This window comes from Siphateles boraxobius, unplaced genomic scaffold, assembly GCF_051911475.1.
Source record: "Siphateles boraxobius isolate OS27281-9 unplaced genomic scaffold, OSU_SipBor_1 135, whole genome shotgun sequence".
In the NCBI taxonomy this organism is placed as follows: domain Eukaryota; kingdom Metazoa; phylum Chordata; class Actinopteri; order Cypriniformes; family Leuciscidae; genus Siphateles; species Siphateles boraxobius.
The window spans coordinates 589,089-602,500 of NW_027508739.1; the positions used below are offsets into that span (position 1 = coordinate 589,089).

Consider the following 13,412-nt stretch of genomic DNA (forward strand, 5'->3'; position numbering starts at 1 on the left):
TTTGGTGCATATATTGGAGTGCTGATTTATTGCACCTGATTTTATGGCTAATTTCAGGTGCGTCTTCCTTCCTGATAACGGAGCGTTTTTTGTGAACTACGTCATCGCGTCTGCGTTCATCGGAAATGCTATGGACCTGCTGCGGATTCCTGGTCTTCTGATGTACATGATCCGACTGTGTTTGGCTCGCTCGGCCGCGGAGAGACGCAACGTCAAACGGGTACAAACAGATGCACAGATAACACATCATTTGACCTTTCTTGATCCTTATTTTCACACACTTGTAGCGTTAGTGTTCAATCTGTTGAATCTGACAAAATGTGTCATGTTTTATCCCAATTATTAAGTGCATATAAATATATTAATTATAATTTCTATATCTAATGCATAAAAAGAAATAAGAGATTATATTATGCATGAAAAAAGGATAATTTTTAGGATCATTTAAAAAAAAAATTTGACCAACATACAGGTCCTTCTAAAAAAATTAGCATATTGTGATAAAGTTAATTATTTTTCATAATGTAATGATAAAAATTAAACTTTCATATATTTTAGATTCATTGCACACCAACTGAAATATTTCAGGTCTTTTATTGTTTTAATACTGATGATTTTGGCATACAGCTCATGAAAACCCAAAATTAATATCTCAAAAAATTAGCATATCATGAAAAGGTTCTCTAAACGAGCTATTAACCTAATCATCTGAATCAACTAATTAACTCTAAACACCTACAAATTCACAATTTGAATGTCTTTTTTATTTTATTTTTTTGTGGCATTATCTAAAATTTGCTCAGTTATAGTGAAAATAATGTCACTTGGAATAAAAATTATAAAATAATATTAAAAATAAATTATAAATAATAATTCTGCATTTCTTTCTGTTGATGTTGGGATAAAATGTGACTGAAATGGAACATGATTTTGAAAAGTTATATGGGATTTTTCCACCCACCAATGAGTTATTTTTACCTGCTGTTCACCTGGATGTTATTCCAGTCTGTGCTGACTGTGTGTGTGTGTGTGTGTGTGTGTGTGTGTGTGTGTGTGTGTGTGTGTGTGTGTGTGTGTGTGTGTGTGTGTGTGTGTGTGTGTGTGTGTGTGTGTGTGTGTGTGTGTGTGTGTGCGCAGCATCAAGCCTATGAGTTTCAGTTCGGAGCCGCCTACGCCTGGATGATGTGCGTTTTCACTGTCGTTATGACGTACAGCATCACCTGTCCAATCATCGTTCCCTTCGGTGAGTGAGACCACGCCCACTCCCACATCAGCCCATTCACCAAACCACAGAACCACAGCCAATCAGAGAGAGAGAGCCAGATGAGCAACAAGGATGAAAGAGAGAATACAGGGAGAAAAGTGTGAATGACACAACTGAAGAACACAAGTGGAAGAAGTGTGTGTATCAATAGCGCCCCCTGCTGGCAGAACGTCTACATGCAGTTTTTAACAATGGAAAAAGCCCAATGCGCCAGCAGAGACCACCTGCCTACGCACCGTGTGTGTGTCTGTGTGTGTGTGTGTCAGAATAAATATAGATCCTCCGCCTGCGTATTTCACTCCAAAACACAGAAACAGGGCGGAAACGCTGCATTTGAACAATAATCTCTTTGTTTTCCTGTCACTGAGCTTTTGTATGCACACATTATGTCTAGAACTCTCTCAGAAACACACACACGTCCTTCAGCTGGCGTTGCATGACTCATCGGGTCATGGAGGTTCTGTTATGCGGAGGAACAGAACCGGATAGTTTTCTCCGTCTCTCAGCCCACACTGCAGACGCAGACGGAGATGCTCATCTCGGACTCCGTGATTAACCTCATAACCGTCCGTCTGCACACATGCTGATGTGAAAGTGTTTCCAGCCCGAGAAAGGTCTCATGAGACTAAAATATTAGTTTTGTGGCTTTTAGTCCGTATTTGTAGCTCATCTATACACTAATGTACTCCTAAAAGTTGACTTTTAGTAGATGTACGCATTCAATATTTTAGGTCCATTTGTCACATCTTGTTTGCATAGATTTGGGGAAATCTAATTTTTTTAAGTGGCCCTGCAAATCTGCAGTTTTCAAATTTCAATTAAAAATGTGAATTTATTATTTTTATAATTTTTTTTAAAACGGCAGATTTGCAGGGCCACAAAAAAATGTATAATAATTATAATAATAATCATTATTATTATTATTACCAAATACAATTATTAAACAAAACAAGAAATATTACTATTGTAAATTTAAAACTAATGTAAATGCATTATTGTAAGTATAGTATTTAAGAATAATAATATAATGATAATAATAATTTTATTTTACAGTCAAGTGCAAAATTACAATATAGATATTTTGTGTCTTAATTTATTTTGAAAACCATTTAGCTTTAATTTTGATGGAAATCTGCAAGGAATTAAAGCTTCTCTTTTTTTGACATAGTCGGTTTATAATTGCTTCTTTTTATGAAGATTTTTATGAAGATGTTGCGTTTCTAAACGCAGGTTATAAGCGACGAGTTTGTGTAGATCAGCATTTACTGTGAAACGAGCTGCTCTGAAACACTCAAAACTTCCAAAATGTAAGTCGACTCATCTGTTGACATCATCAAGGCGGTTTGGGCCGAGCTAAATACTATCAACCAATCACATCACAACCCACTTTGTACGATCCAATCAGTTCCTCCCTACATATTCACTCAGAAATGCGTCTTATTACAGGAGTTATTTGTGTTGTTGATTCTACCAGAACAGCATGTAGTGATGTCGTGTGTGTGTGTGTGTGTGTGTGTGTGTGTGTGTGTGTGTGTGTGTGTGTGCAGGACTGATGTACATGCTCCTGAAGCACCTGGTGGACAGGTACAACATGTACTACGCTTACCTTCCCTCTAAACTGGACAAGAAGATCCACTCCGGAGCCGTAAATCAGGTGGTGGCGGCTCCAATCCTGTGCCTCTTCTGGCTGCTGTTCTTCTCCACCGTGAGGACAGGTGTGTGTGTGTGTTTGCATTTAACATTTAACCATTTAGCTGATGCTTTTATCCAAAGCGACTTACAAATGAGGAGAACAATTAAGCAATCAGATCGACAAGTGTTTTTTTATCAGAAAAAAATAATAAAAATTAGAATAGAAAAGGTAAGTGCTTGTATTAATTGTTTGCTAGCGGACATGCACTTAAATATAGTGCTTTAAGTAGAAGATCACTGCAGGTGAACGGAAAAAACAGATATCACTATACTTTCCACAGTTAATTGATCTCAGTACATTAAGACATGTTTAGATATGAATTAATTTGCATACATTTCCAGAACAGAAATCTGTACATTTGAATAAATGCAGGTTATTTAATTTCGGTGATATATTAAAAAGTTTTTACTGAGGGGATTTTTGATTTCTCTTTTATCACTCCATAAATCAGAAAATACTGTCATCAGTCTTGAGTGTCACATGATCCTTCAGAAATCATTCTAATATGCTGATTTGCTGCTCAAGAAACATTTATTATTATTATTATCAGATTATTATAAGACATAAAAATTTAGCAAGGATGCATTAAATTGATTAAAAGTTTACATTTATGCATTTGGCCGATGCTTTAATCCAAAGCGACTTGCATTGCATTTCAAGGTACACACTTACATTTTTATCAGGTCTTGCGTTCCCTGCGAATCGAACCCCTGACCTGGGCGTCGCAAGCGCCAACGCTCTACTGTTTGAGCTACAGGAAAGTTATAATAGTTATAGTAAAGACATTTATGATTTTACAAATAAATGAAATAGATCTTTCTATTCATCAAAGAATCCTGAAAAAATAATTGTCCACGACTGTTTTCAACATTGATAATAATCATAAATGTTTCTTGAGCATCAAATCATATTAGACTGATTTCTGAAGGATCATGTGACACTGAAGACTGGAGTAATGATGCTGAAAATTCAGCTTTGATCACAGGATAAATTACACTTTAATATATTCAAATAGAAAACGGTTATTATAAATTGACATAATATTTCACAATATTCCTTTTTTTTCCTTTTTTTTTTTATCAAATAAATGCAGCTTTGGTGAGCAGAAGAGACTTCTTTTAAAAACAATAAAAATCTAACCAATCCCAAACTTTTGAACGGCAGTGTATGTTGGACTTTTTATTGAAAGTATCCTTGTTTTTCCCGTTGAGACGCGAGTAATGTTTGAGTTGAGGGAGGCGTGAATTTGAAAATATGCTTTATTTTTCTAATTCCACTTGTTGCAAAAACTTTAACATACTGCGACTTTAAGGCCTATTGTTTACAAGCATTATTCTGAGGTTTTATCTTCATCATCCTGGATTACCTGTGGAATGTGATCATGTGACTGACCACAGGTGAAGCATGAGTTTTGTAAAGTTTATTCTTTGGTGATGTGCCATTTAAATGCGGCTTATTCCTTCTCGTTTCTCAGGGTTTTCCACCCCGACTTCCATGTTTACCTTCGTGGTGCTCATCATCACCATCGTGGTGTGCCTGTCGCACGTCTGTTTCGGTCACTTTAAATACCTCAGCGCGCACAACTACAAGGTACGAGTTGCGGTACTGCAGGTATGAGCTCTCGGGTTCAGTCCACGGGTAGCTCAGGTACGTCACCTGTTCTCCAGCAGAAACACTCACATGACCTCGCTCTCGTTTCAGATCGACACCAAGGACACCGACATCGACGGAGTGGAGAACGGACGTCCTGCTCGATCTTCACCCTCCAACAAATCTCAGGTACATTTCACTGAGTAACCATTATACCACCTTATCATGTGTAAATGTAAAACATCTTGTATAATAATTGCTGAATTCTTCTTATTTGTTTGGGGGGGTTTTTCGTTACTGTGTTTTTGCAATGAAGATAAGTGTCAGATGCTGACATGGCTTTAGAAAGCTGTACTAAAACAACATTTATGTTTGTCACGCTTTATTCAACCATAAACAGTCATTCTGTATGATTCTTAGACAACATCAAGATCTCCAAATTAAGACAATTAAGCACATTTAACCTTCTCTTTTCCAAATATCCATAGCCTACTTAAAATAAAAACTTGTTCTTCTTTTTCTTCCTATAAATATTATATATAGCAACAATAATAATAATATATTTATATTTCATATTTGTATAGTACCACTGATATGAATGAATTAATGAATGAATTAATGAAGACATTTGTCTCTATTATTTTTAATAATATTAATGATAATAAAAAATGACATATTAATATTGTTTTTGTAGGGCAACTGAAGGTATTATAATGTTAGTATTTATTGTAGAAAATTAAATTGCTTATTTATTATTATTATATAATAATAATGATTAATGATAATAATAATTATATAAAAATATTATTATTGTAGATGCTGATAATGATAAATGAATACTTAGTAATAATAATGATTATAATATTTTAATGAGTCTGACATTTTAATTTATACTGTTTTTATAGAACAACTGATACAAATGGTAGTATTTATTTAATTATTACAGAATTAAATTGCTGATTTCAATTATAAAACTTACTGTCTGTATTATTATTATGATTATTACTATTATAAATAATGAATACTAAGTAATAATAATATTTAAATTTATACATTTTAAGAACTGATACATAATGGTAGTATTACTGCTGAATTTATCATAAATAAGTCTTGTCTTTATTATTATGATTATTGCATTACAGTAGGCCTAATGAATATATGGATGAAAATGTGATTAATGGCTATGTAAATGTCACAATGCAAATAATAGTCCGAAATGCTAGCTTAACTTTATTTATCCAAGGTATAATTTCATATTTCATTTTCTATAATTGTTTTTCATATCTTTTTATATTGTTGATTTTGGGGTGAAATCTGCTCTTTGTGCATCAAGTATTTATATTAAATGATCGAAGATAATCCATAAATATTCTTAATGACAAACAAATTGACCTTTTTATGACCCATGACTGTGTTTGTCCACCGCAGCAGATGTACATCGCCCAGGTCCTGCAAGACCCAAATTCTGACGAGACCGGCGCAGGCAGTGGAGAGGACGACGGTCAGGGGTCCTCGCAGGACGAGGAGATGATCAACGGTGGAAACAGCCTGAACGAGGCCGACTTCCAGTCCGGAGAGGACAGTCTCATCGCCAACGAAGTCCACCAGTAACGGGAGAGAGAGAGAGAGAGAGAGCGGTGGGAGGATGAGAGCATAATGAAAGAAGCAAAAAGAAGTGTTTCGTCCCCGTCGAACGCCGAATTTACCGGATGTTTGTTGGCTCAAAACATCAGCACCTTAGAAACCCTCATCTGCCAAAACACTTGAACACAGACTGTACATAAGCACACACGCTCGCACGCATCGATGCCAACACGCTTGAAAACAGTGCACGAGCGCTCGTCTGGAGGGTCGCAACCAAGACTTCCTGGATTTCCCCTTTCGTAAAGGTCCATGAACATGTCCTAGTTTGGTTTGCATACCCATAAGCCTCAGGAAAAGGAGACGGAACGGTGAAAAGAAAGCTCTCCTCTTTCTTCTCTCGGACGCATCCCATGGTTCGCCTTAGCAGCGAAGGCATTCCTAGTCGGCTGCTTGTTTTTCTTGTCCTTTGCCTAAACGATTGGATTTCATCTGGTTTTCCCAAAGGAAACGTGCAATAGTGAGAGCGTAGAGGAATCGCGACCCATTTAACGTCACAATTCGGCTTGAAACACGTTGGCTTTGACAGACTGCGTTCACTGTACAGTATTCTGCCAGAACACTACAAGATGTACAGTATTTCCAGAGACGCGTCGTGTGTGTGTGTGTGTTGTCATTGAATGACCTATATTCTTACGTTTTTGGTTTGTTTGGTACTTTTAATGCGAATTTTGCCTTTACAACCTTTAATGGATGTGTTTGTATGCCTGCGACGAAGCACCGAAGTTCTCGTAGAAACCGGTCAGCGATGGAGAATCAGTCGTTCACTAATCGTTTGCGTCCCGTGGTTAACCGGATGTGATCGGGAAACTACCAAACCGCGTTCCTGTAGACCGGATAGTTTAAACAAGGACAGCCTGTGAAAAACGGCAAGTATTCCCTGTTTGGTGCCTGCTTTTGTACGGAGACATCGAGAGTAGAACGGCATTGAAATGCATTTTCTTTTTCTCGTCATGTAGTTAAACCTTGTGAGGTCGATCTAATCCAAGTACTAATACTACGAGAAATGTAGCGTCACTTGACTGTCGATACAAAGCAGTTTTAGTTTAATGAGCTTAATAATAATATCGCAAGACATGCAATAAACCCCAAGCTAAGAAAACACTTAATTATAATCATGAATTATCCAGCTTATCTTTGGGGTTTGTTTGCAACCGACTAAAGACATTTAAATCCCTCTGAATTCCCAGGTTTCTATTGGCCGTCTGAAAATACCAGGTTTCTGTTGGCCGTCTGAAAATACCAGGTTTCTATTGCCCGTCTGAAAATCCCAGGTTTCTATTGTCCGTCTGAAAATCCCAGGTTTCTATTGGCCGTCTGAAAATCCCAGGTTTCTATTGGCCGTCTGAAAATACCAGGTTTCTGTTGGCCGTCTGAAAATACCAGGTTTCTATTGTCCGTCTGAAAATCCCAGGTTTCTATTGGCCGTCTGAAATTCCAGGTTTCTATTGTCCGTCTGAAAATCCCAGGTTTCTGTTGGCCGTCTGAAAATCCCAGGTTTCTATTGTCCGTCTGAATATCCCAGGTTTCTATTGTCCGTCTGAAAATCCCAGGTTTCTATTGGCCGTCTGAAAATCCCAGGTTTCTATTGGCCGTCTGAAAATCCCAGGTTTCTATTGGCCGTCTGAAATTCCAGGTTTCTATTGGCCGTTTACAGAAGCCAATCATGTTTTAGACTGGCGTATTGTCAATATAAGCGTACCAGGTGTTTTCTTCCAGCAAAGGAATTAAAGTGCATGTAAACAACATGTACAAACTTTTTCAGTCCATGACAGACTTTAGAAAGGGACGCCGAACCGAAACATCATTCATGAGACACGAGCACGAGTGTGAATCAACACACAGTTGAGAGCTTCGTCTGCTGGTGTTTCATGAATGCATTTGTACTTGACTGTAATGAATCATGACATCTATTCAGACTCATATCTGTATTATTGTTATTATCACTACTACTACAGTTTTTGATGTGCCAGATTCGAACCGAATCCGATGCGGGATCCAGTCTGACGTGTTTACTGTGAGTACAGTGAGATTTGCACTGATGCTTTTTGTTTTTTGCTACTGTATTCTCTGGATGAAGATGAATCCGTTAGTGGTTTGCATCAGGAACACGTACGATTATCTGGAACGACTGGTACTAAAATGGCGCAAAGTAACTTGAGAATTGAAATCGAAGAGCCTCAGGTGTTCTTTTATTTTCCGAAAGACAAAAAATGTTTACATCCGTGTCTTTGTCATCTGTCTTTTTTTTTTTTTTTACTTGTTTTCCTACGTTTCTCATCGATGAAGACACAAAGAGTAACCTATGAAAGCTACAAGCTGGAGATACTGACGTCAATTTGTGTCTATCCGAGTTTTTGGAGATCGACGATGATGATCTGTGTGTGTATGTGTGTGTGTGTGTGTGTGAATATTCTGATGAAGTGAACATGAGCTGGATTTGTATATCCCAATTAAGGCCAGTTGTTTGTTTCCGAACTGTCCCGTTTTTTAGGGGTTCCTCACCTGCTTCTTATTGAGTCAATGACGTGAAGGTTTCTTCAGCATTTGGCGGTGAAGTAAAGAGCGGTGCGGGTATTTTTGTAATATTGTACTGTTTGGAGATGCAAATGTTCGGCCTGTTGAAGTATTTGATACTAGTAATGTATTAAAGCTAGCTGTCGCTCAATGGATTTTTAATATATCATGACTTTGTTTTATAAGCTAAACATTTACGTTCTGAAGTGCAGAGCTGTGCGTTATGCAAGAATGAATTACAGGATGATGTTTGTACAAACCTTGATTCCCAGCACAGTTCTGATGCCGATGTACAGTATGTTTGAGCCGTTTCTGTTCTTGTTTTCTGCTCAACGCTGTAGACGTAGACGTACTGATCTAGAACCCGTGTGAGATTTTCTTTTAAACTTTTTCTGTCTAAAGGTTGTCCTTATGGTGAAGCATTTGTCATCTTCAGTTTCTTGATCAATAAAAGTTGGTATTCATTCTGTGCACTTGCTGTGTTTGTGTTGGTCAGAAGGAGGCGCTGCTGCGGCGTCACTCACTTTTACTGTCCCTGTGGTGGAAATCCAGCTTTTAATGTTGTTTATATGTCTATGTGGTGTTTTTAATATGCTTTAAGACAAACCATGTGTAAATGCATAAGTCGACAGCATTGCTGAGTATTTTCTCCTTAAAACTGCAGTGAACCAAAGACAGTCTCAAAAACACGGTTTGAAATCGCTGGTGTTTCTGACGTCACAAACTACCTTGTAACCAATCAGATCAACGCGTGATCGTCAACGAGTGGATCTCTGAGTGAGTGAGTGAGTGGAGGCGGGGCTCATTTGCATATTCATAGAACCGCGCATACTAAATGAGGCAAGGGTGTCGAGTTACATACAAGATATTTTAAAGCTTGAAGATTTTTTTTCAAGGAAAAAACATTTAAATATGTCATTTTGGTGATCAAAGATGAGTTTTAAGGGATAAAAGTATTGACTACAGGGGGACTTTAAGAACTAGTTTACCCAACTAGCAGTAAGTTAATTCTTACTAGTCTTTAGTCTAGTAAGACTAGTCTAGTCTTTTCGGTATCAAATTAGACCTTAAAGTTGTGAACGGTATTGCATAAAAAAATGCGGCCCCTGTTTTGATGATTTGAAATCGTATTTAGCTGTTTGTATAGTTTAGTTTTATTAGTATCTTGCAATTGCAGGTGATACGGGTGAATGGTGTAAAAACATTAACTAATAAAAATCACCATCCTTCCCCAGTTAATTAATCACTGTATTTTAAGACAAGTGAGTTTTCTGAAATATTATGTTTAAATATGCGGTAACACTTTAGGGTCCAATTCTCACTATTAACTAGTTGTTTATTAGCATGCATATTGCTAGGATATTCACTTTTTATTAAAGCACATATTAATACCTTATTCTGCATAATCATATTCTATATACCTTAATCCTACCAATACCTAAACTTAACTATTAATACTGTGAAATTAGAGGAGTTTGAGGCAAAAGTCAGTTAATAATGAGAATTGGACCCAGACTGAAGTGTGACGGAATATGCAAATAAGGCATTATCTAATTAAATATGCACTAACTTGCATGCATTCCCACAGAAATCTCAACATTCTTGTTTTACAGATTGCCTTAAGCTTTCTCACAGATGTAAAATATTGGAGCGGTTGTTGCATTCGTAACATTGATGCGTTTGCGAGTTGTGCAGTTTCACTGTAACTTCCCCTGTCTGTTATCGGGTTTGCTTTCAGACACACAGAAAGACCGCATGCATGTCAGGTTTCATCACAACATTCGGTTTCAACCTCAGACGACACGCGTCTCTTCACAGACTCCTGATTACACACTGACTTGCAAGTGCAATCATAACCTCAATCTCTTATCAATCAGGCTGTTTGTGTCTCAGAAATATAAACTTTATATATATATATATATATAATGTCCATTCTGTGTTTGATCTCAAGCTCAAAACTTTAGTGGCATTTTTTTCTGTAATTTAAGGGGTTCGTTGCAAACAGGACAAACACAAGAATATAGATCAATGTAGAAGCAAAGAAGTTTTTATTAATAATAAAGCATATAATATTTCTTCATTTGGTGTCTCGTCCTACAAGGAATAATGTAGTGTAGAGGAAAAACATGTATTTAATATGGTACGAGGTAGAGTTGGTTTGATCGTATGCGCTTAAAACTTTAAAACTTCACATTGATGTTTTTATACAAGTTAAATACTATAATATCATAATGCATTTCACATTAATTTGATTATTAAAAACGGCTAAATATATATATACATATATACTTCTATAAAGAAAAAAATAAAGGTATTTGAATATTATAAAAATGACACTTTCATCTTAAATGTTTAAGGAAGATGTGGAAAAAAAACTTGCAATCAATTTTAAGAAATACTATTAATTTCAAATGTGTTAAAACAACAATATTCTTAAACAATAACAACAACAGCAATACTAATACACACTACCGTTCAAAAGTTTAAGGGTCAGAGTTTTTTTCTTGCTCATCAAGGCTGCATTTATTTGACCAAAAAATACAGTAAAAACAGTTCAATATTATTCCAATTTAAAATAGCAGTTCTCTATTTGAATATATTATAAATAGTAATTTCATTCCAGTGATGCAAAGCAGCATTTCTAATTGTGATACATTTAGTTTTCAGGATTCTTTGATGAATGTAAAGTTCAAAAGCATTTATTGTTGCTGTGCAAAAACAGCATTTATTTGAAATAGAACATTTGTAACATTATAAATGTCTTTACTGTCACTTTTGAACAATTTAACCTGTCCTTGCTGAATAAAAACATTCATTCACTTCAAACTTCATATTTATGTTTTTATACAAGTTAAATACTATAATATCATAATGCATTTCATCTTACTGAATAAAAGCATTGTATAACCCCTTTGAATGGTAGCGTCAGCTTTAAGTTCTTTATATAAAGGCAGTAAGAGTTTATTGAGAGATCATCCGGTGGGATCTGTTCTGTTCCGCTCAAGATCACGGGCTCGTTTATAAACTAGCGTACGCACAAAAGAAGGCGTAAGCCACTCTCTACGCAATAATTGGGATTTATAAAAAGCAAACTTGACGGTAAAATGCGCAGTCCTTCACGCAAACTGACCCAGCCGTACGCACAAAAACGGGTGAAATGAGAAATGGCGACACCGTTGGCGGATGGAAGAAACACGTGAAAGTGTGTGAAACTGTAGACCGTTGTGTAAAAGAAATGGCAATACTGCTTCTCATAAATATGAAGACTTCACAAAGCAAGTCTTACAATTAACACCTGTTTGATTGATCTGCAGTGTAAAACAAACAAAATCAAACGAAGATTACAACAGAAATGCAAATTAACACATATTTGCACAAATAAAAGTGAAATATGTTCTGCAATAATATTGGCATGTTATGCAATACATCATAACACATCTGTAGCTTGTCAGATGCAATCAAATGGACGGTAATAACATGCCATCACAATGCGTAATGACGCACATTGAGTGAAGTTGCGTTTCTTGGTTTTCCTCTCTGTGTTTGCCATGATTTCGCAATCGATGAATATTAACTTGTGGGCGTTTCACAGACTATTTATGGGCGTGACGAAGCCGCAAAAGCTGCGCTACATTTAGAATTGATTGTGATTTATTGAGGGAAAACTGCGTAGGATGTGCGTGCGCACGGTTTTATAAATCCGAATATTTCTGTGCGTACGCACGTCCTATGTTTCATCCGTACGCCACTTCTGACTCAAACCCTACGCAACGTTTTATAAATGAGGCCCCAGGTCTTGTTTAGTTTGATCCTGTGCGGAGCGGCTCGGGACGGTCCGATATGAAGCTCCTGTAACGCTGGATCGGTCTCTCCGGTGTGTGTCTTCAGACGAGCGCGCGGAACACAAACGACAGAGACGCTCCGAGCGCGAGCCCGAGAGACAGGAAGAAGGCCATGATCGCTCCGGCTGTTTCCGCCTCGTTCGGGTCCACTTTCCTGAGACAAACACAACAGATCCGCTCAGGTCTTGGATGTACAGTTAGTATTTTTATATTTTTTTAATGGAATATTTCTGATTTTATTCTAAATGATTTATCAGTGCACATTGTTATTGTTTTAATAATCTTGAATCAGAATAACTTGCAGCATCTCTTCTCTTCTCTGATAATGTGGGCGGAGCTATAAGCTGCCACTCACATGAGATCAGCCAATAGCAAACCACAACTATCCAATCAATTCCCCACAGACACAATCAAGCCCCGCCCACATCTGTTCTTGTTCGTGAAGCGTTTCAATCGGATATACGGCACAATATAGTGAAGAAAATATGTTCGCAACTTCTGTTTCATGCTGAATTTAAATGTGATTTGTGAATGATGATTGAATCAAACACAGTGGTTCTCAAGGTGATTTAAAATAAGTTAAGACAACTAAAATTCAAGTAATTTATAATTTTAATTCAACCCCATAGAAAATCTGGATTTTAAAAGTGTGATTTCTAGAACTGGAAGAAGTTACAGAAATTAATACAATCTTAAAACGGACATGGACATTTTCTTAACAAATATACATTTTTCTATTATGTAGAAATTGTGAGTAAAAAAAATAAAAATCCTTATGCAGTAAATCACAAATAACTGTAAAAGTCATTGGTTAAAAAGAACATTCAGCTGAAATCTAATTTTTTTTATTTCATTATTTTAATTT

At 36.6% G+C, this 13,412-nt stretch overlaps 2 protein-coding genes across 9 annotated transcripts in view; one reads left to right on the top strand and one right to left on the bottom strand.

The window, feature by feature from the left end:
• tmem63bb (transmembrane protein 63Bb) overlaps nt 1–9,178 on the top strand; it is a 71,747-nt gene extending 62,569 nt beyond the window's left edge. For 2 of the 8 annotated variants that reach the window (XM_077229808.1, XM_077229806.1), the window contains 6 exons: nt 58–220; nt 1,138–1,243; nt 2,812–2,979; nt 4,432–4,547; nt 4,659–4,736; nt 5,976–9,178. In XM_077229808.1, the coding sequence (XP_077085923.1) occupies nt 58–220; nt 1,138–1,243; nt 2,812–2,979; nt 4,432–4,547; nt 4,659–4,736; nt 5,976–6,158 (814 nt within the window). In that variant the 3' untranslated portion in view covers nt 6,159–9,178. The remainder of the gene's footprint in view (nt 1–57; nt 221–1,137; nt 1,244–2,811; nt 2,980–4,431; nt 4,548–4,658; nt 4,737–5,975) is intronic. The other 6 variants (XM_077229807.1, XM_077229809.1, XR_013203796.1 and 3 more) reach the window with 5 other exon arrangements.
• Nucleotides 9,179–10,736: 1,558 nt separating this feature from the next.
• Nucleotides 10,737–13,412, bottom strand: part of slc29a1b (solute carrier family 29 member 1b) — an 11,152-nt gene continuing 8,476 nt past the window's right edge. The window contains exon 13 of the mRNA XM_077229828.1: nt 10,737–12,701. Coding sequence (XP_077085943.1) covers nt 12,590–12,701 — 112 coding nt within the window. The 3' untranslated portion in view covers nt 10,737–12,589. The remainder of the gene's footprint in view (nt 12,702–13,412) is intronic.